This window comes from Indicator indicator, chromosome 2 (genome assembly GCF_027791375.1).
Source record: "Indicator indicator isolate 239-I01 chromosome 2, UM_Iind_1.1, whole genome shotgun sequence".
In the NCBI taxonomy this organism is placed as follows: domain Eukaryota; kingdom Metazoa; phylum Chordata; class Aves; order Piciformes; family Indicatoridae; genus Indicator; species Indicator indicator.
The window spans coordinates 18488125-18511377 of NC_072011.1; the positions used below are offsets into that span (position 1 = coordinate 18488125).

At 40.1% G+C, this 23253-nt stretch overlaps 1 protein-coding gene across 3 annotated transcripts in view; it reads right to left on the bottom strand.

Annotated features, from left to right (window-relative positions):
* TIAM2 (TIAM Rac1 associated GEF 2) overlaps positions 1–19456 on the bottom strand; it is a 90815-nt gene extending 71359 nt beyond the window's left edge. For all 3 annotated transcript variants that reach the window (XM_054396228.1, XM_054396220.1, XM_054396236.1), the window contains exons 1-4: positions 18260–19456; positions 11807–12239; positions 6502–6674; positions 5249–5473 (exon numbers count right to left, since the gene is read on the bottom strand). In XM_054396228.1, the coding sequence (XP_054252203.1) occupies positions 5249–5473; positions 6502–6674; positions 11807–12239; positions 18260–19456 (2028 nt within the window). The remainder of the gene's footprint in view (positions 1–5248; positions 5474–6501; positions 6675–11806; positions 12240–18259) is intronic.
* Between the last annotated feature and the right edge of the window lie 3797 nt (positions 19457–23253).

The window sequence follows — 23253 nt, forward strand, 5'->3', positions numbered from 1 at the left end:
AAGGGGTAAATACACTGACAAGATGATACAGACCAGTGGTTTCCAGCAAGTGACATGGAGATCCAGAGTTCCTGCATGCTATACAGTTCTCTCTGCAGGTGACACTTCTAGCAGTACCTCCAGTGAAAAGCCCCAACAGTCCCAGCAAGGGCAGTGCCAACAGTGTGGCTCACGGAAGGTCCCTAGCTGCCAGCCCTTCTTACACCATAATACAAAAAGCATCTTTGGGTGGCTGGGAAAAGACTGTCTCATTTTCAAATACCTGTTCTACACCAAGTAAGAAGAGCTCAGTGTAATAAAACCCAAACCAGTATATGTGGAGGAAATCAGTATCAGAAATGACACAGCATCAACTTGAGGTAACATTACTTCAAGGACCTAAAGAAGTATGAGCAAAACCTCTTGGACAGCTTGCATGATAACAAAATGTCAGTTTTTCACTTGGCTCATACTGAAAGCAGCACAAAGGAAAAGATGCACAGGGAGAAAGGCTTTCTCTTAATCCTTAAACTTTAAAATCTATTGGATTTAGTATGAGTTCTTACAACACATTGAAAAATGAGCTCCTCGCTGACACAGTTCACTATCTATAGCAGTATTTTAAATAAATAAATAAATAAATAAATAGATAAAAATCAGAATTTTCCCATATCCAACATCTTCTTCCCAGATGAGAAGTGTCTCTGTAAGCTGATGTAGGGAACACTACGGATTTAAATGAAACTTCTGCTGCTGTTTTATATGAACAGCTTTTCAACCACATTACAAACACTACCAAACCCTTTGCATTCCAGTCCCTGTTTCTCACACACAATTCATATTGTACCCATCTGGATAAATGAGTCATTTGGTTTCTGGGGACAAGGAAAAGATTTTCATTGTCATTATTTCCTCAAGAGAAACATCACTCCCCCAGAAATTCCATTACTTTAAAGAACAGTGTATAGAAACTGTCTTAGCTTTTAGCTCAATGGAATAAAAAAGGCAACCTTGAGTACAACAACGATGCACAATTAGCAATATCCTTTATTCTTTATTGTGTCTAGTGGCCTAAGAAAACTTCCTGAAGTAACAAGACAAAAGCTTTTTTTTTACCATCTTAGCGTTCATTTTGGAAGGACAGAATTGTCATCATTTCTAACCAGAGCAGACAGAAGAAATCTTATTCCAAATACCACTGATAACACAAAAGTGCATCCAAAAAGCCAGACCACCCCTTTCTGCAGACACTTCCCTACAAGTTTCACCATATGAGATAATGCTATGCAACTCCTCATTCAGGTATAGTTTATTAATTTTTCATTATTTTATATTAAATCTTTGTGAAAGAGACAGAAATTCACCCATGTGCAAACCAGTAATTACAGCTATGAGAATAGAGATGACCTTCCCTAACTTTTTAGCAGCCTACTTCATTCTTTAGTGGCAGTCTACTACTACTACTAAGAGAAGGATTTTCCTAATGATGTGGAAGGGGCCATGCTACACTGACTGAAGAGTCATGGAATTAAATAGTACTGAACCAGACCTAAGCAGAGCTCTGTTCTAGCAATTTCAAAGGCAACCCAAACAGCAGATTTGTTCTAAAAGTTTTAATTTTTTTTCTTTTTTTTTTTTTTTTAAGAAGGGTATGGAAGAAAGAAAAGTAACTGTGTATTGTAATTTGTATTTATCATTGAACAGGCTGCCCAAAAGTGGTTAAGTCACAGTCTCTGAAGGTGAACTTGGAAGTGTTAGGTTAACAGCTGGTCTCTGTGATAGTAAAGGTTCTTCCAATCCAAATGTTTCTATGATTCTATGACTCTGTATCAAGTTAAATGTGTACTCAGCAAAGCTGGTAGGGGCTAGTAAAATTCCCTGAAAATCTTCGCTCTGAGGGCTGAATTTTGATGTGAATGTCAGACAGTATTTCATTAGATGCTTTATAGAAAATTAAACCACAAAATTTGGTCTTTAGGGAGCCTGAAGAATAACATTCCCAAAAGTATCCAATCAACTCCTTATAAAACTGAGAGAAAAAAAAAAAAAAGCTAGGTACATTTTGATTTCATTAACTTTTTTTTTTTCTTTTTAATGTTCTGTGTAAAAAGCCAAAGATCACTACAGGGAAAGGAAGATGGGTACTAATGGGTTTAGCGACTATTCAGAGTCACTTATTTTTCTATGGCAACAGATAAACTACTTTTAGTTGGAGGACACATATGAAAATTTCCGTAAAAAAATATCTGCAAGCATGTGCCTGTTCTTCTCGTTAATGCCTCATCATTTCACAGCCTGCAAGTAAATAGCTGTGTTCATAACCCATCTGATAAGTAAATTAAGTACAACGTGCACAGAAAAGATGAATCACATCATGGAAAACATGATTATACCAACATATTAAAATTTGAAGAGAAAAATCCAGAATGTTTTCAAGCAACTATTATTCAAACTATTATTCCAAAGTGAGACAAGAGAATAGATTTATGTGTCAAGTACATAAAGAAGTACACCCAGAGCTGTGGTGCCCTCACTGTGAGGTAGATTTTCCATGTCTTTAAAACCAGTTCTTTAGGAACAGACAGGCCCACTTTTGATTTTATGTGTAATATTTTGTCAAGAGCTCCAAATAAATGCTAATAGGCCCTTCCACTAACTTCACCAGCACTTATACAGGACTCCACAGCTAACACTCTGATTTCTTTAGCAGGTTTAAACAGCTAGGAAAACTGAAGGTTTTTTTACAGGTGGTCTTCGAGATTCATCTTGGCACCAGGGGATTTTCAAATTTGCTACCTTTCATCCTAATTCTCTTCAGTTTAGAAGAGAAGTCATACCCTGGGGGAATACTACCACCCACAACATACGTATTTCATATAGTAATGTAAATGCATATGGCATACTACACATATGGCAGTTTGTATGTGCAGACTTGGAATTTTCCAGCCATGCCACCAGTGGCCAGCTGGGCCTGGCTGCTGTAAGTACACTGCTTTTGCAGATGTTTCATTGAGCTCTTCTAAAACACACAGTGGTACCAATAACTACATGAAGGGCTGCCATTTCCTCTTAAACAGTCTGATACTACTATTGAACCCAGATAGAGAGAATTCTGACGTAGACCACAAGATTGAAGACCTTACCTCTGCTTGTTTGTTTGTTTCCTTTTTTTTTTTTCCTTGTTTTTGGTTGGGTTTTTTGCTGTTTTGGTTTTGATTTGGGGTTTTTGTTTGTTTGTTTATTTGGTTTGGGGGGTTTTTTTGCACTAGCCTGCAAATCCAAATTTAAAGGATAATATCAGATGAGCTCCTCCAGTTCAGTTGCTGAACACCAAAAAGACTTATGTAATTACAACATTAAAATAGATATAGTAATGTATATAGCTATAGCTTAGTGATGGATTTCAGTTCTAGAATGCAGCCAACTTCTTCCAGGGGCAGTGCTGGAAAACAACAGCAGTTGTTCAAGGACAGAAGATCTAATAAGCAGATACTGAAAGAGAGTAACTGATACTCTTTGGTTCACTCTAAATAAGCCAGTAGCATCAGTATCTAATGGGAGGAGGCATAAATTAAGTTAAAATGCAACAGAATTTTTTCTCAATGCATCACATGTTACAAGCACTAGACATCTCTAGAAATCTATATATTCTTTCATGTCTTGAAACATACTACGAAAGAGATGCTTAATATTTGTCCTTCTTCATTCACCTCACTAGGCTCTGGACCATGAAATAAAGTGATCTGGAAATAAATTATGAACATCTGAGGACTCAAAGGGCTTATGAACATCTGCACCACAAATCCCTATACAAACCCACATACTTTTTGATCTCTTCTCATATAGCTTCAGACTGAAGTGTGTTACAAGAGCTTGACAGTGAAGCCAGTACCAGCCAGGCTTCCCTTCATCAGGTTCAAACCAGTATAGTAAGAATTTTAAATATATAAATATTTAAATAAAATTTACGAAACTGGAAGTGCTCCACTGACAAATACATATAATTATGCTGAACTGGATCAAAGGAAATCAGCTTCAGTTGCTACTGAAGAGGATAGCAACTCTTCATATAATGTGCAGCTTAAAGTAATGAGAAAGCAATAGCTACTCTGACTGGAAAGGCAGGTAGGCATGGGCTTTCAAATACCAGTCAATGAATTCAAATTATCAGATGTATTCTGTTAATGGTATAATAAAATAAAAGATACATCAACCTCAGTCCATAGACCTATTAGGCTAAGCTGCTAGACAAGTTTAGTACATGAGAGGCCCTGGGTAGTGAGGTTCTTTCCCTGAACACTAAGCATGTCTAATTTAAAGCGTCCTTTGCCAGTTGCTGCCTGCAGAACTGAGAACATGGGCAAGATGTCAACACTTCAAGATATACTTCCATAAGGTATCACTGGAGTGAATCCCCAGTTCATGTGCTAGAAGTGAGAGCAGAATAAGGCTTGATGTTCATGCACCACTGTACAGACAATAAGGTGACCATTTCCACTAAGTATCCATTCTAGCCGCTTATCTATCTGCCCTGACCTTTTATCTGAGGCATGTCTTGGCTAAAATTCCAAAGCACATACATACCATGAACGCTAAAGATTTTGGTATGTTTGTTCCAATATTTGTTTTAAAAACAAATATTCATGGTGAGTATTCCTCAGCACTAGGCTGCAGCTTTAGCCAAAATTCAGGTATTCGCACCACTATAACATGGAAAGTTCAGACACCAGTCTTGACTTCTTCCCATTTAAACTCCTGTGAGACTTTTTAAGAAGACTAGGGAATTTTAACCTGGTAATGGGTAAATTTCAGCTGAAGCACATGATTTTGTCTGCCTGAGTCCTCCCTCCAGTTGTATTTACATAAAGTCCTCTTCACATCCTGTCTTAGGTACAGAATAGTATCACTAAGCACCTATTCTTAAATTTTATCCTGCAATTCAGTTACAAATTAAATTATTCACAGAACATACTGTACATTCAGTGTTATGCCATGCAACAATTAGAGACTGTGAACAGCTAGGCATACCATAAAACAGTGAAAATTCATTACATCTTGCCAGAAGAAAAAATAAATAGCTTTGTGCTCATAAAATAGATCGTTCTGATCCTGAGCCTTGAGGAGCCTACCTCCTGCACTGTTCCGGATTGCTGTAGAAACCTGGCAATAATTTCAACTGCCGTGCCAGCTATCAGAAAGCACAGACAGAGCACAAAGCAAGAAATAATGAGAAAAATACTCCTGTAAAAACACTGTAAAAATCCAGTACCTGATTCTCTATGGCTTTCCTGTTTTTGGGATCACTAACAATAGAGAGCTGCAACTCTGCCATCTTTTTCATCTTGCCATCCATATCAATCTTCTGGAAGAGGCTCTTGGTTTGATTTTTTAGCAGCCTAACAGTGTCCTCTTTCCCAAGCTTCTTCGCAAAGAGTGAAGCACAGGCTGAATGTATGGCAGTAACCCAGTTTTCCAGATCTGTCTGGCTTGTTGCCTGTGAAACAAATCAACAGCACAACATTATGGGAAGATGAGAGGAAAAATTAAAAAAATATAAATCCACAGCTCTAGGACATGAAGCGCTTGATGGGTTCACTTTGTCTTAAAACAAGTGGAATACGGCTTTATCTTTAAAAAACTGTGCAAATAAAGGAAGTGTGAGTTTTTCCTTCACTCTGTCATGACTTGCTTCTGATCTTCAGCTTCTGCTTCTTAGATCTGCAAGGTTGGATAGCCTCAGGTACACATCAAAGCCCCATGAGCTGTGGGAAAGACTTGCATCATTCACCATTCCAACTAACAGTGGGTAAACCACACTAGATTTCAAAGACAGACCTCCTCTTCTGCAGGTAACATGGAAACAGAGAAGGTTTTACATGTAGGGTCTGCTTCCTTAAAAATACCAGGTTAATGAAGAAAGAGGACAGCAAGATGAAGAGAATACATCTGCACAAAGTGACTCTGGAGATATTTACAAGTGTGACCATGAATCAACATGTTTCTATGGAGGTAGTTCCACATAATACTGTTCCTTATTAACACTTCCTGTGGTGCAGTTAAGCAGCCAAGATCTTTAGATTATTTTTAGCCTTCTTTTTTGAGCATCTTGCTCAAGCAAGTTCTCTTTGAGGACAGCAGATCCTGAGTTGAGCATATCATTCTGTATTCATATAATTTTGCTAATAGATATGAAAAAAATTGGTAATAAATCTGATCATCATGAAGCTTGTAACAATCAAGTACTAAAAGTGTATCGCAGATTTGTGGTCTTTGCTCTTTTTACTTCTGAACCATAACTGACTGAGGTAAATGATGCAATATCACATGCCTGAAGTTCCATTATACACCTACATCAATACGGTAATAGTATAGACTAATAGTGTAATTATGCTATTATTTTAAAGTCAAAAGCACAAGCACAATGTATACACGTGCATATATATAATTGTATACATGCCTGTGCATACTCACAACACATCCTAAAACTGAAATAACTACAGAGTTGAATATGAATACTGTTACCTGAAATAGGTATACATCTCCAAAAGAATTGCTGAGACAGAAGACATTTTCTTTCTTGGGATGTTCTGGAACAGACTGAACAATGCTGTCTTCTGCAAACAAAGCATATCGAGGCAAACTGCTCTGCTCCATTGAGGTCTTTCCATAGGTCTCATAAAACAGCAGAGTGCAACCTTTACAGTTCAGAGGGACAAAAAAAAAAAAAAAGACAAGGAGAAAGTAAGTTTGAGTTCTCATATTAATGCTTTAATGAATTAAGATACCCTTCAGTGACAGGGAACATTGGTTCTGCCCCTCTGTTGAAATAATAAAAAAAAGGAAGATCCTCTATGCTGGGAAACAGGCAAAGCTAATGACGAATTTGCCAATGGATATCTAATAGGGACACAACATCTATGAATTTAAAAAATAAAGCAGGATACCTCATATATGGAAGAGTTCAAGTTAACACTGGATGGGGGGTTTGAGTAACCTGATTTAGTCAAAGATGTTGGACTACTTATCTTTAAAGGCCCCTTCCAACTCAAACCATTCTATGAATAAGCTCAGCTTATTAACACGTTATAGCATGTAGAAACGATTAATTCCTTCTTAGTTAAATCGCCTTTTGTGTTTCTTTATTAAACCGAACCGATTCTCTCATAACAGCCACCTAAGAAATCTCTGTGTTCATTGAAAAGATTTGCAGAAACTTTTGTCTTCAAACAACACACTTAGTGAATAAGCTTCTCAAATTTAAACCAGATTTCCTTGAACCTACCTGTAAATTGAAGACTAAGACAATTCTTAATAATTTTAAAAAGTTTAAACAGACTGAGTTAGAACATGTTCAGTCTTGTAAGATAGTTTAACATCTAAGGTATGAAACTTGCATCCAGAAAACAAACTTCACCCTTGATGATAACAGTCCTGATTGCAAGAGAAATTAATTCTAGAGGACAGCAGAGACCTGATCCCAGTCCCCAGTCCCCAGCAATATGAATATGTTGCTGTGCTGAAGGGTCAAACCCCCAAACATGCCCTAGCCCAGACAACAGGCTAAGCACCTGTGAATGCACCAACATGGACAGTTCCTGGGGTCCAGATGGCCAAGGCAAATGTATAGCACGTGTGATTAACACTGTAAGCACTTGTGAATGTGCAAACCTGGACACTTCCTGGGGTCCAGGTAAACATGTACCACACATAATTAACTTTGTGACATAGCTGTGAACTGTGTGTGCCCCTGGTCATGTTTGGATATGCCCCATCTTATAGGTCCAGTTATCAGGGTTCTGTGTTACCAAAGGGCATTAATTGTCTTGGGACAGTATTTAATCCAGCCAAGAAGTCAGGCAACTTGCCTTGTCCTCACCCAGACAGCAACAAGAGCCAAATGCTGCCCAAGTAGCAGCTGAAGAACCTGTTCTAGCAGATCAACAACATCACCCAGGCCTTGCACCTGGACCAAGGCAGAAAGGGGAAGAACTCCAAGGGAACTGAACGCCAGAAGAGGCTGCAGCCCAGCGACAGGGCTCACAAGTGTGAGGCCCCCTAGCCCTCTCCGAGCCAAGGACTGCTCCAATCATAGCCACAGCATCTGGGAAGATACCAGACAGAGGAGCAAGTTGTGAGTACCCAGCCAATCTGCCACAGAATCCCATTTGTGGGCAAACCACAGATCACAGCACCTGTATTTCCAATTCGAATTGCTGTATTGGAAATGTTAGATCTGTGTTTAAATCATTTAACTGTCTTTATATGTGCAGTGTAAAACCCACAACTGAACAATTGAACCTGTGAATACATTTTGTAAATAAGTCGTGGTAGTGCTTGAAGATACCACTGCCCAGGATATTAAGTAGTAAAATATATAAAATTACACATTTTTATTACAGTTGCCTTTGGCAATGAAGCTGGCTCAAGAAGGGTCTATCCCCTTCATATCCACTATTCTTTGGTTCCTGCTCATTACAGTCCACTGTCCTCTGAGATGCACCAACGGGTCACAGACTGAACTGCATTACTAAAATAAACTAGTCATAGATTTCCACAATAATTTCTTAGGCTAGTTGTCTCTGCAGAAAAAATAAAGTCAATAGATATTGCTTTCACCCCTGAGAAAAAGCAGTTTAGTAACAGGCAGTTTGATGGATGTTTAACCTGGAAGACCAGATAACTTCCTCAAAGATTGAATCAAAAATCAGAACCAAAATTATGGTTTTTCTATTCTCCTATCTGATGAAGAAGAAAGATGGACCTACTAGAGTTTATGGAATACCTTCACTATGAGTAGTTACAAGGTGGAATACAGTGGTCCTCATACAGCCCAAATCTGAAGTGTATGAAAAGTGAGAGTCATCAGATGGATTTCATCACATACTCCAGTGCCAATGAATGTACAACAGTTACAATAAAAAAGGAAATATACATCAGAGGCTACTGACCAAATCATTTGATGACCAATACATTTTGAAAGGAAGGAATCAAAAAATGCTTCTATATTGCTTAAGGGCACCTTTTTCTAATACTGTCCATCAGGTCTGGCAAAATATTTAAGGTAAGAGCAAACCCTAATGAGTTGGTCCTATCGTTTCCCCTTAGCAGCCCTCACTTGATCTTCTTTATGAGACATAAACATGGAGATCTCTGCAGCTGGAAAAAGAAGGATATGGTTTGTCACACTCTGCTTATCAGACATGCCTCTTCTATCATCATTTCAACGTAACAGGGCAAACTAAAACAGCAAACCAAATCCCCTCTTGCATTCAGCAGCAGCAGCAAGACTGTACAACCACCTCTGCATTTTAGGAAAGTGCAAATTAAGTTCTGTTTTAAACTCTTGTATTTCCCCTATGTGTTATCAAAAACATAGCTGAAGATAGACTGGGTTTTATCCTGACAGTTTATGGGTACATAAGTAAAAACTTTTGAAGAGCATGCATGTGTGTTCAGGTGTGCGGTGCCCCAGGTATATCTTCAGGTCAAGCCAAGTGATCCACGAAGGCAGCTAGTTTCATAAACTCTGACAGACCCACTGGGACCGATTACAATCCAAGTACTTTAATCAAAACTTGAACTGAAGGGAGAGGGCAACAGGAAAGAAATTTCCCTCATTAAAACAAACTAAGTAGACAGGACAGACGGAAAACGTAATTCCTCTTGTTAAAGGGTTACTATTCAAGCTCAGGTCTTGCTGGACATGCAAGTAGACCAGATGCCTTAGGACATGTATACTTTGAAGTCTGGCAGGTAACCAGATGGTTATAAGCCTTCTGCATATTTATAATTAAACACATCTCAACAGAGTGCAAAGAAACATGCTGTTCCCCATTTGCATATGTGGCTACTGCAAGTCCTATTTTTAAAATCTTGGCTATTTAAACTTCAAGAACAAATTAAGTACAGATTTATTTAAAAACCTGTATAAGGATAACCAAAGCAATCACCTTGATCTTGATATAGCATATTATGAAAACAGCACTACGCCTTGATATCCAGACAGGCAAGTTTATTTTAGCACCAGAAGTCTCCTCAGAACAATAAAGGTACAAGATCAAGGAAATGAGGAACACGTATTTAAAATGGCTAACAAAGAGGAAAAGATTCTGCACCATGAATACAGCTGTATTACCCAGCCAAAGTAAAAAGCATTGTATCTAATACTTCTTACAATGCTAGAAGTTAATAAAGCTTTTTACAAAGAATTGCATTATTCCTTTTTTTACAGTTGGGGCAATTTTGGTAGCAAGAAGGGACATGACTTGTTCAAACTCACCGACACACCAATTTTAGAGCAAAGAACCAAACACGAAGCACTTAAAGTCCTTCCCAGAGCTTCATTATCCCAGAAATGCATGAACTACTATAAAACAAATTTCACTTTAGGGATTTGATAGGACTGTTTACAAACTGCTTGTATTTTAAATGAGGTAGATCTAACTTACATTCATACTTCATAATGGGAACACATACAATAGGAGGGTGGAATTCAGATACTGTTTTTCCCTTTGTATACACTGCTTGTAAGCATGAATCATGCTATCTGATGATCAGGATAAGTGATTTAAACTGTTAAGACTGCCTACAGTTTGATCCCTTGATAACAGGTCCCTGAATTGTTAAGCAGAATTGCTATATTCTTGTGAGTTTGCTGCTTTTAAATCAGAACTACTAAAGACAACATTCTCAGCACTTGCTGCTAGCTGTTCGTTTTTCTTCAGTTCTGCACTCATACAGAATTTTGAAAAGGGCAACCTGTGGGAAAGTTGTTATTTTTCTCTCCTTCAATTCCAGATATGCTAGGAAATTATTAAGTTTGATCCTTTCCTTACTCATTAATTTAGTATTACATTTACTGAAAGGCAAATCCTTTGGATGCAATTAAAAAAAAAAAGCCTATGAACTCACCCATTAAATTCCTCTTCCTCTTCACAATAGATATTATTTTGCCTCTCACACTTTGTGACACCCATACACTTCTTGCAGCACACCTACTTGCTCGATTACTCTGAGCCCTCAATGTGTGCTATAAGCGCAGCATTGAGCACAGGAATCACACTAGCAGCAACCTCTTTGAAGTGGATTGCCTTCCCACAGGGCTCTTTCACAGCAGGAACAGGCAGGGAAGATGGGAGTGGACATGCCAAAAGTAAGAAGGAGCTGGCATCATGTGGACTGAAAGTGAAAGACTACCCAAAATAAAAGAGGGAGACTGGTAAGCCTTTGGGCTTGCCCTGCTGCTGTTGCTTCTTCAGCCTCCTCTGCCCTGAATTGCACACTTTTCCTTAAAAATGCTCCAGCATGGGACATTCACCCCTTCCTCTAAGCTGCCTCCTAAAGCACTGTTGTTTAAAGTTGGGGTAAGTTAATTTAAAAATGTCCAATTCATTTCCAGTACAAGGAACTGCATGCTTGTGACAGGGAACTGAGTGCCAGGGATTTCTGATCCTTAAATTTTTATTTCCCCCTGAGAAAGAGGTGTAATTCCTCTATTTTCTCAGTTTTAGTTCACTTTGGTCTTTGACTTCCAAACACCCATCAGCACCTTCTATGCCCCGAATTCTGCATGAGTACAGAAACTGAGAAGGCAGACAAAACAGTTCCTGCTATGGAATGAAACACAAGGCCGCACATGAGCACCACCTCAATTCCATGCTGCTTAGGCACATGATCCACTTTAGGTGTGTAGGTGGACCACATAAATTTAGGCAGGAATTTCTCATCCCCTAAACATGCTAACAGAAAGTAGCATGCATGAAAAGTTGCTGAGATGCAATGGAAACAACTGTTGTTGCCAAGCTGAAGGAGCAATGCAGTGATTTACCTTTGAGTGTGACCCAGTACTGCTTCCACTTCCGCCGTGTAACCAGTTCCAGCTTCTTCTCCTTCTGCAGGGTCACCAGAGGTTTGAAGAACAGCCACCCTGCCTTGCGTACCACTCCTTGCTCTTTCTCATACAACAAATCCAGCTGTTCCAAGGAGCTTAGAGACTCGCCGCTGGAGTCCTCTGTTTCTGATGACGTCTCAGTGTTCTCCAGGTTCGTCCTGCTCATCTCCAGCTCTCTCATGAAATTTTCGTAAATGTTCTGCCTCAGGGCATCACTGTTGACTGCATTGGTGGACTCACTTCTCTGGGACAGGATGTGGCTGGAGCCAGGTGACCACAAAGCAGAGAGCTGCGACGGTGCCAGCGTGTCTGTGGTGAAGTTGTCCATTCTGCTGTCGAAGTATTCACTCCCATCTTTACCCTTTGGCTCCTGCAAAAAAAAAGGAATTTGTCAGTGATCAGTCATCAAACCTACAATGAACAGACACATTTCATTTGGCATTTACATTTGTTTTATGTTTAGCCACGGCCGGTTCCTTCATCAAGGGCCACCTCTTTTTGCCATTATATCACAGTCTTTGCCTCAGCAGACACTGACACAGTCAATGCCACCACTCACGGTTTTCTCAGCAGAACCACATTAAACAACCATTAAGTCCACCAGCTTTGGCAACTCAGACGCCTGTGACTAATCTCCAAATTCCCTAGTAAGTACTGAAGCTTCTACTGGCTGAAATGTGAGAGACCCAAGGAGACAATCACATCCTCTGCTTGAAACTCAGGCACCACTGCTTACACGTCTGTTTGAGTAAGAGAAGGAACGGTGACACAAATTTCTTTACTATTATAGAATTTTCAATACTTTGGTGACACTCCATTTGTGTGAGGCAGCAACTTTTCCCTTTAGCACAGCAAGGCTAATTTTACCTCTGCATTCTCTTCAACATATAAACTGTGCTTAGTCACTACAAAATCAGGTCAGAAGTTGAGAGTTTTCTAAGCTCATTAGTATTGACCAATGGAAAAAAATCTAATCTAACAGAAGATGTGATTTAAAGAAAGAAAGCTGTGCTTGCTGACTGGCATGAATCCAGTCTCTGGACTGCAGAGGTGTGTATTTTCTGACTTTCTGGAAATCTCCCAGGAGTTTGACTATCTCATCAAGCACTGATGGGCCTTTCTCCTAATTGCATTGTGCAACTTCATTGAAAGGGCTGGCCAATTTCATTTGAAATACTTATGCCTGATGGTATGACTTCAATTTTGCCTTGTGATACAGATGCTAATGTAGGTCCATTTCTTTCCACTGTTTATTGATGTGGGACCTTGTTGGCAGATTGCCCCTTTTCTTTCTCGAGCCTTTCCCAGTAACACATTGGCTGCTCCCAGCTCTCCCAGTGAGAGACAGGGATTTTTGTACTACCCAAAACAGAGCTCCTTCGACCAACATCACTGTCAAGAACCACACTAGCTGTCATAAGAAACTATTGTCTTCCCAACTCACATTTTGATGATGCTATTTAAGAGAACCAAGATTTGAAAACATACAACACAAAAGATCCTGCTACTTTTTGCAGTAAAAATGTGAAGGAAGAGAAAAATGGCTACAAATAATTCAAGAAGTGAAGCTATGCTTTCAAGTTTAGACTGCCTCCCTGAGAGCTTTTATTTTGCTCATAGACTTCTGTACACAAATAAAGTAAATGAACCTTAGTCTCTTGTTAGCTGCTCTCATCAGCAGCTTTGAAAGCAACTATGTTGCTTCCCACTTGATGCCTTTCAAAACTGCAGTGGAAAAGCTGCGTCATGTTTTGACAGCGTCAGGACCTCCACTGCACAGCCAAGAGCAACAGTGGGATTGCACACCCTCCCAAGAGCTGCCAGATGAGCCACTTCTCAAGCTGCAGGACACTGCTGGTCATGGCATTACAAAAACCAACTTGAACTAAACCCCTTGTTCTCTTATGGCACGTTGAAGTCTGAGTCTGGCCTTTCAGACCCTTGTGTCTGGCAACACAGTTCCAATTCTCCTGGTGATAGAACACCTTCTCCAAGACTTACTGTACAGTGTTAATCAGCATTAGCCCACAGTATCTCCCTACACATCAGTAGTTTTGCTTTTTATATGGCAACGGGAGGGAAACTGGGGGTGGAGGGTACAGGAAAATAATCAGGTGTAATGTGTTTATGCATACAAAGTGACCACCCAATATGGATCATGCAACTGTGCTGGCCATCTGCAGTTCAGTGGGAAACTGTAAGCTTTCTCCATCCTCTTTTTAATTACTGTCACTGTATGTGTGTGCCAAAATCATGTATTTAGTTGTTCGACTATTCTCCAGAAATTGTCAGTGTCCTTCCTGAAAACATTAACATACAATTTATTAAGAATATGTATTTTTTCATTCCCAAAACACTAGTAATATAAACAACAAAAGACAGATACATTAAGATATTAAGGTAAGAAGGTCTGCTCTGAAGAGTCACTACTGGAATCACAAGAATTAACAAAAAGGGTGGGATACAACCTGTCCATGAACATCCACTAACCACATCCTATGTTTTCTCCTTGTACAAACAAAGAGTAGTAACGAGGAGATCACAGTATCACAGTATATCAGAGGCTGGAAGGAACCTCAAAAGATCATCAAGACCAACCCCCCTGCCAGAGCAGGATCACTTAGGGTAGTCTGCACAGGAATGCATCCAGGTGGGTTTTGAAAGTCTCCAGAGAAGGAGACTCCACAACCTCCCTGGGCAGCCTGTTCCAGTGCTCCCTCACCCTCACTATAAAGTTGCTCCTCATGTTGAGGTGAAATCTCCTATGTTCAAATCTGAACCCACTGTTCCTTGTCTTATCATTGTGAACCACCAAAAAGAGCCTGGCCCCCTCCACTTGACACCCACCCCTCAGATATTTATGCACATTGATCAGACCCCCTCTCAGTATTCTCAAGACTAAATAGCCCCAGGCCTCTCAGTCTCTTTTCACAGGGGAGATGCTCAAGTCCCCTAATCATCCTCATGGTTCTCCATTGGATTCTCTCCAGCAGGTCTCTGTCTTTCTTGAACTGGGGAGCCCAAAACTGGACACTGTATTCCAGGTGTGCTCAGCTGCATTCAAGCAGATCCCTCAGTGTCTGAGATACATCCTGGAATAGTTACAGATAATGCAAAAGATAAAGTGGCTAACTAAGATACCAGTCAAAGCGATGCACATAATAACTAGCTGTTGGGAACGGTGCAGGAAACAATGCAGCCTGCTCAACTGATCAGGATCCAAGCTGAAAGTAGAATAAAATACCAGTTTTCAAGCCAATGTACTTTTAATTTTATTTTACACTATATTTCAGGGATATTGCTTATAAAGTCAGGAAATTTCAGAAAGTATTCCCATAAAGATGCTATCTACTTAATTGAAACACCTACCTGCAGCACCTGTTTCTGGTGGCTGGATTCTTATTTTACACAGCACTTGCTTAATTCCTCCATGTTATACAGTTGTACACTGAGTTTACACAAGCACCTTCAGCAGTGCCACAAGACTACCTAAATTCTGTCCACATCTCACATGCATCATATATACCTTGCTGTTCACACATAGCATATTGTGATAGAGCATCTCCCCAGCACCACTTCAGCAAGCACAAGCCATGCAGTATGGTACCAGTGATGTATCAAGGGAATGCATTAAGAAACCTTCATGCAACAAAAGCTGGGTCATGGCACAGAATGACTGCAAGTTTTGAGATGAGATCATTATTAGAAAACCAACCAAATTCCAGGATATATCAGATCAAGTCAGACAATAAGGAAACATCCAAGTCACTGGACAGGGCACAGCCAAGGGCTTCTCTGGCACATCCCCTATTAAAAACTGTTTATGGGTCATTTAAAACAGGTGCAGAGGAAGGGTGCCAGAATGAAAAGGAAACAGACTTCCTGTCTTAAGACAGGAGACCAAAGAGAGTCTGCATAGCTCCACAAATGCAGGCTGAGAAAATATATCATTTCTCCCTTTAAATAAATCTTAACAGACTGTATAACATGGAAGAATAACTAATGCATAAGACAATACTGGCATTAGAACAAACTAGCCAAGACTGTATTTACTCTGAAAATTAGCAAGAATCAGATTAAGAGGGTTTGGAAATAGCCTTCAGGATGGGGAAAAGCCCATCTGATTTCAAGCCATAATTTGTTCATGAAGGGAATTAAAATACCTTTCTACTGGCAAGGGCTTGGCCTCAATATCCCAAGACTATGCCTCTTGGTCCTGTGCCCCCACTAAGCAGAAGGCTTGGCTGATTTGTTTCCACTGGGGCAGCTGGAAGGACCTATCCACCCAGTCAGCATCAGTACTTAGGCCCACTTACAGGGAAATATTCCAGCTTTCACCTACGTTCAGACCAAGTGACTCACAGTTATCAGTAATGTACTGAGAAAGGGACAAATTGTTCAGAGCAAAGCACGGAAGCTACAATTGCTGTGATGAACAACTCTACAGACAGGGATTAACCCATCTGACAGATAATAACCACGCACAGTACTTCTGCATTTTGAAGGCAAAGAACCTGAACAAGAGTATAGTGTTTACCAAGCTACACCACAGCAACCCTTAGAAACAGACATTAGATTACTCAAAGTGTGCAAGGTGGAAAGGAGCTGACCAAGTCCCACAAGGAAAGCACAATCATGATGCATTTGCTACCCCTCTTATTCTTTCTGCTCCTGGATACTTGTCTGATAAAAATCAATGACTAATGGTTTTCTATGCCTTTTTCTATGAAAACACCATCTTTGGAGCTAGGGCTGATTTCCTTCTACCAGAATCAGATCCAACAATCTCGCCTTGCTGTGTCTGAAGTCAGTTCACTGCAGAGTGAACTGAAAACAGCTATGAATTGTACACCACAAATACCATTCTGAAAATGTCATAACTAAGTAATACATGGCAAAGGTCTGGGATGGAGAGATCATATGCAAAGCCTGGCTGTAAAATCCAGAACAGTTGGATGTTGAAATCAGTGAAGAATCCCGGCACAAGGTGCTGAGACTCCTTGCTGGCTCAGATTTTTCTGTCTTCTCTTTCACAGCTGAGCAAGAAGGTAACAAGATATCATCAGATAAAATACAGAAGCACCAACTCACAGAAGCAGCGATCCAAATAAAAGGCTTTCGTTTTCATTTTCCCAGTTCTGTAGCCCCTACCTAGGATTTAAGCTGGCAAACTTTAAGCTGACCTCATTTCAGAGCCTAAGGGTCTGTCATGGATTCGTATTGCAATGACAGGTGCTTGTTTAGCATGATACCTGTCTGAGTTTCTAACATGGGAGACAGCATTTGTTCTACATGGCACACAAAGCATGTGTTATGGTCTACTGCTCAGCCACTAATAAGTTGCAGAAGCAGGTGTTGCCTTCACTCTCTGCTCAATTCTAAAGTGGCCAGCACCCCAGCGTTGCTGAAAGGGAGCAGATCCTTTATTTAGGGAAGCATGTTCCTGTATGAAAAACACTGGAGATACTTTTTAAATTAAATAAATAAAAATCCAAACCAAATTGAAAACCAGTCTCTGTCCTCCATCATAGTCTGCAAACTCATGCAGAAGTCCAGATACAGCCAGGCAGTTAAAAAAACAATTCTAGGGCCTATACCTAGGGACAAGAATTTAACTCCTGACCACAAGCATCCTAAATTCCTATTAACGGGATTAGCCTTAAATACTTCTAAAGAAACATCCTTTCCCTCCTTCTTGCCCTCCCTCCCATCTCCTTCTTCACATCACCGTCTCCTGGAGGGCCAGATGGTAACTCAAGCTTTTCCATCTGGTGCACTAAGCTGACCTTCAGAAAGGAGGAAGGTTCTCCATATAATGCCTGTAGAAGAGATGGAGGCAGAACGTGCAGCTCTGGTCAATACTCCATAGGTGCCCACCTGGCTAAAGACAGACCAACAGTGAAACCAAAGTAAGTAGTGAAGCCAGTAACAGAAATAGGAAATATCTAAAAAGATATTCATAACACCCTTCTTCTACTGCTCCTTACACACTTGCTCCTTTAGATAATGTATGCCAATCCATACCATATGTATTATATCTAGATTCAATTTTCACAGCTGAAATAAACGGAAAGCTTAACAACTCCAAGTCACTTTCTAAGTAATTCAATGATTTCAAAAATTAATTTACTGAGATTATGCTGCAGAGATTGAAGCTGTCCAAGATGACAAAATAGGAAGGGAAAATCTGCACATATAAATGTGTATTTTTTTCATTGTTGACACTTCAAGCAGGTCCAGGGATGCAGTAATTCTCAGAATTTTGCAAATTATTAAATGAGATGAGCAAATAATTATCCTGTGAGAAAGACAAACATGATGCAATCACTGCATTTATAAGAAGAATCTACAAACCAACTCTCAAGCACTTAGGCTGGGGTTTGCACATACCTGCAGCTTCCTTTTCTTCCTTGAGAGACTTCCTGTCCAGTCACTGATGCGTCGCATTCGGTTTTTTAGTGTATCCTTCTTGGATGAATCCTCACTGAGGGGCTTGGACTTTCTACATGGAAGTGTGTAGGAGGAGTAATGTGCAGGACTTCCCTGCTCTACCCTAGAGGGAACATCAATGTCTGAGGCAAATGAGACACGGTTGCTTAGGCTACCATGAGTATCAATATACTCATCAGACAGCCTGATTCCAGGTGAAGGAGTGATTTCCAAATTTGTATCCTTATAAAGATCTCGGAGTGAGGAAAGAGATGAACTTTGGTTGAAGGACTTCTTATTGTCACTTGCTGGGAAACTGGCATGAATGCTTGTATCTGGAGTGCTCCTGGTCAAGTATGGACCATCCATCTCATCAATATCCCCAGTGTTTCCCCACAGAGAGTCATACCATGAAGACTCAGAGCTGAGGGAGCTTCCTTTACTAGATCGAAGCTTTGAATCAGTAGGTGACAGACGATGGCTTGAAGAACAGTCTGCGCTGGAGTTCCTCCTGACATCCAGCAGGTTATTTGGCTTAGATTCCAAGGCAGGTGAATACCTCAGCAACTGAACTGGTCCACTGGACTCCTCAGTCGGTACCTTGCTGTTGCTGCTGTTGTGGAACTCAACCCTCAAGCAACCGTCCAGCTTCCCCAGAGTTTTAATGAGAACTTTTGGACTCCTCCTGTCCTCTGATGGGGAGGTTGATGCAAGACCCTCATTCTTTCCATAGCAATTTAAAATGTGTCCATTGCACTGTCGAGAGGCAGCATGATTACTTCCAGCTTGAAGGCCAATATAGTGGAAACCATTCTCAGGCAAAAAACCTGCATTATTTCCTTGGCAGTAGTCCCCTGAGGTGTTTGTCCTGTGTTTGGCATGGACATTGCTTTTAGAGACCTTCACCACTGTGTCACTTAGTCTAGACGAATAAGGCTGACTACTCTTGAAGTGAGAGAGGCAGCTTCTGGCAAGGGACCTCGATTTGTAATTTGAGCCACTACTGGTGTGTCCCCATCCATGCACAGAGCAAGACTTTTCATCTTTAGCATGAATGCTGCGAATTTTCAGAGAGCAAGGCTTCTGCTTGGCAGTAGCTGTAGAAGCAGCATGATTTTTTGATCCCTGAAGACTGTATTGGCTTTCTGAATTCCCCATTTTCCACTAAATTAAGAAAAAAGTTTCATGAGAATCAATGAGAAGACAAAGCAAAAATTAACAGACTGGTTTTACCCTCTACACAGGAAAGTGCCTTTCTAAAAAAATTATATGAAGCAATTGTTTCCAAAAAGCCATTAAATAGCCATTTACAACATTAAATTCATAACTGAACTTATTTTAGGGGCAGGCTAGAAAAGCCTATTCTCTGTATGGTTCATTACCCCTCTGTTATAAAGCTGGAATCTGGCTCCATTGAAAACATGTCAACACCTTTCTCCACCCACACCCCTGGCAACATCCTTTTCTTAAAGCTTACAAAATATCTGGCTCACATGAACAATGGCATAATGAAAGGGAGACAGCAAGATAATCATAACTTAGATGTAAAGTGAACTGTACTTTCTGAGAAATCTCTTCTGCCAGGAGACAAGCCCACTACAGTTTCAGCTTGACTGGTTTCTGTGCAACCAAGTGTTGCCTTAATAAACTGTTAAGCAAACCTCAATTTTGTGTTTAAATGGAGTCAGTCCAGGAGAAAAGAGAAAAAAGAGAAAACCCAAGCCAAAAAAACCCAAAAAACAAACTTGGGTAGTGCATAGCCTCATGTTCCATTACAGCACAAAGCTGCATTCTGTTCATTCAGCATGGCAAAGTTTGATAGTTCACTTAGTAAAACTCACTTCAGCTTTTTACTCAACTCACACTGAACAGCACACACTGGAGCAGTCAAATTGCCCCAGTGAGATGACTGAAGATTTTGGACATAATATAAAGTGTACCCCAAAGTAAAAAAGATTGATCTGTTCTTTTTGTTACTTGGAGTGACTCTTTACTGTTTGTAATTTACAGAAACAACATCAAAATACTTTTTCCATTGGCAATATGCTCCTTTGCATGTTGGATTTCAGACTATCACTCTTAGGAGAATACATTGCAGCCTCATTAAAATTTTATCAATATATAAGCTGTTGTGAAAGCACAATCTTATCTTCTAGAGTTTGTATATATTTCAGCATCTCTACTTCTAGCCCTTTTCTAGACCTTCCAGATTAAAAGCATAGTATAAGACAAAGAACAAACCTGTAGAATCACTCTTAAACAAGGGCACAGTTAGCAGTCAGCATGCTCTGCATTATCTTCGTGGCCAGCCGCTACACTTGATAAAACCAGAATAGAGTTGCACCCAGCCTTCCTAGAAAACACCAAAAAGACAGAAAAGGGCTGTCAGTCAAAGAGAACTTAGCTTTTACTCCAGGCAATATGCAAAATGAGTTAAAAATGGAGGCAGAATTTACAAATGGAGAAGACAGGTTTGGTTAAGGTCATTCCTTGACTTCAGATCTACAATTTTATCAATGTATTTTAACAACTGACATTGAATTATTACAATTAAGTCACTGTTTGGTTAAGTGTCTTATTTTCTAATTCTGTCTTTATCCGCTTCCACTGACAAGTTAGGGCAACCTTTGAGCCTCCTCCAGCTTTCTTTTTGGAAGACCAGTTACAGATGGCAGGACTGTGCAGTGATCCATTACAATGTGGGCCAAATTGATCAATGTCCCACAGCATCTGTTTATCCTTCCCCATGCCTGGATTCCAACTATGACCCTTTCAGTGAAAGACCACTGCGCAATTCACTTCACCAGCCATCCAGCAACTTCATTTAAGTTTGGTCTGTTTTCAAGTCAATCTGCCAGTAAAACAGGAAAAAAACAGCAGCAAGCACTGCATACACCCAAAGGCAAGAAGATCCAGGCTATTCTTGACCATCTGAGCGTATCAGCTCTTCAGCTACACAAAAAGGCTGCAACTCGAAACAAAAGGACAGAAGCTGAATCTCACAGAACACACCAACAGTTTAGGCATTGAAACACTCAGCAGAAAAGAAGCTGTACAAGATCATAGGCTCAGTTCTGGAACATGCATTTTAGCTAGAAACCATTCTTTCTGCATAAATTCATTGGTTACTGTAAATAATTTTCAACTGAAGAACTACTTGATTTGGACAGGCAGAGTTTTGCTCTTTTTTTACTTGTTTTGTGGCTACTTACTATGTAAGAACCTTGAAGATATGTAATGTAGGTATTTTGCTAACCTTAGAAAAACAAAGTTAAACACTACAAAATAGAATTGCAAAGAGTCTCAACATCAAGCCTAGAACAAAAAGCTCAGCAAATAAATGACTTAGAAGAAACATATCCTTTTGGATCCTATTAGAGATGCTACTGACTTATAAACACAAATTCATGACTTTTATCACAGAGATATTTGTTAAGACAGAGAAGGCACACAAATTTCATCTTAAACTCCAATTAAAAAAAAAAGATAAAAATAACATCTATTTAACTTGCTTATTCCCTAAAACGATTTGGAAAATTGCTATTTAGAACACTCTTGCCTTGCAGGTTTGATTTGCCTATGCTGCTAAGTGTAAACAGTTTTTTAAATGTCACATGCAACACAGATTGAACAAAAGACTTTTGATTTAAGGTAAACAAAAGACAACACACAGAATTCCTAAGCTCCAAGCTGCTGAACAAATTGTGAGCCCTCAGCAAAAACTGCCTTGCTTGATCCAGGAGGCACAGACCACAAACAAGCAACAAGTTTACATTCAGAACTCTTCATCTGGGAGTAGAAAATACATTCAACAAGGGGGCTTTGAAGGGCTTATACCTATGCATAAGGGAATACAATTTGTCTAAAGAAACAGGCAAAAAGACCATCTGGTCTCCATAGTGATTGTGCAATGGTTAGGTAATCCTTTTAACAGAGTGGGTAGTAAGCAAGCTGCTGTCATGAACTTCAGAAGATAGACATTCAATTCATCAAGGCTTGAGCTGCTGCTACAGGGTCCATTGTACATGTCTGATCCCATACACAGGTCACATAATGGGTGAACGAATAAATTTATCTCAGGGTATAATATCTACAAAACAGTGTCTCGGTTTGTCCAGGAATCACTTAGCAGTACAACAGAACAGTCAATAAATCCCATAGAAATGGCCCTGAGGGATTTTTCTCAGCATCCTGGATGCCCAGAAAAGCTACAAGTAGGCTAAACATTTATGTGCACCTCGACAACCAACTGGTGCATCTGCGAGCCTGCACAAAGACTGGCGCCCTGAAAATCGGCTGTGATGCATTCCTCTTGCATCGCACACGTGTGGAGTGATTTTCCTTCTGCTGATTACAGCGGGGGTGGGAACACAGCAAGTCAGCTTGTGCCCAAAGACAGCATGACACTAGGGCAGGGGGGCAATCGTGGATGAGCTCTGGCTGCACTCACTCCAAACACACATTTTATACTATTTGAACTGTGGAAGCATTGAAAATCTTCAATTCAGATTGGATGTTAGGAAGAAATTCTTCACCATGAGGGTGGTGAGACACTGGAACAGGTTACCCAGTGAGGTGGTGGAAGCCCCGTCCCTGGAGGATTTTACGGCCAGGCTGGATGTGGCTCGGAGCAACCTGATCCAGTGTGAGGTGTCCCTGCCCATGGCAGGGAGGTTGGAACTAGATGATCCCTTCCAACCCTAACAATTCTATGATTCTTTGATTCTCACAGCAGCCTACCACCACAGAAGACAATGTGCTTTTTCTCTCTTCCTATGCACAGGGATGAATACTTCTTGTGAGGAAACCCAGTTTCTATTAATATTTTCTGCAATTATAATCAGCACATTTAGAAAGCAGTTTGCTGTGCCTGAAGAATAAGAGTTTATTTTTTTACAATTATACCCACATTCCCTAAAAAAAGAACATTTTAGTCTTCACCCTGGTTCCCCTTG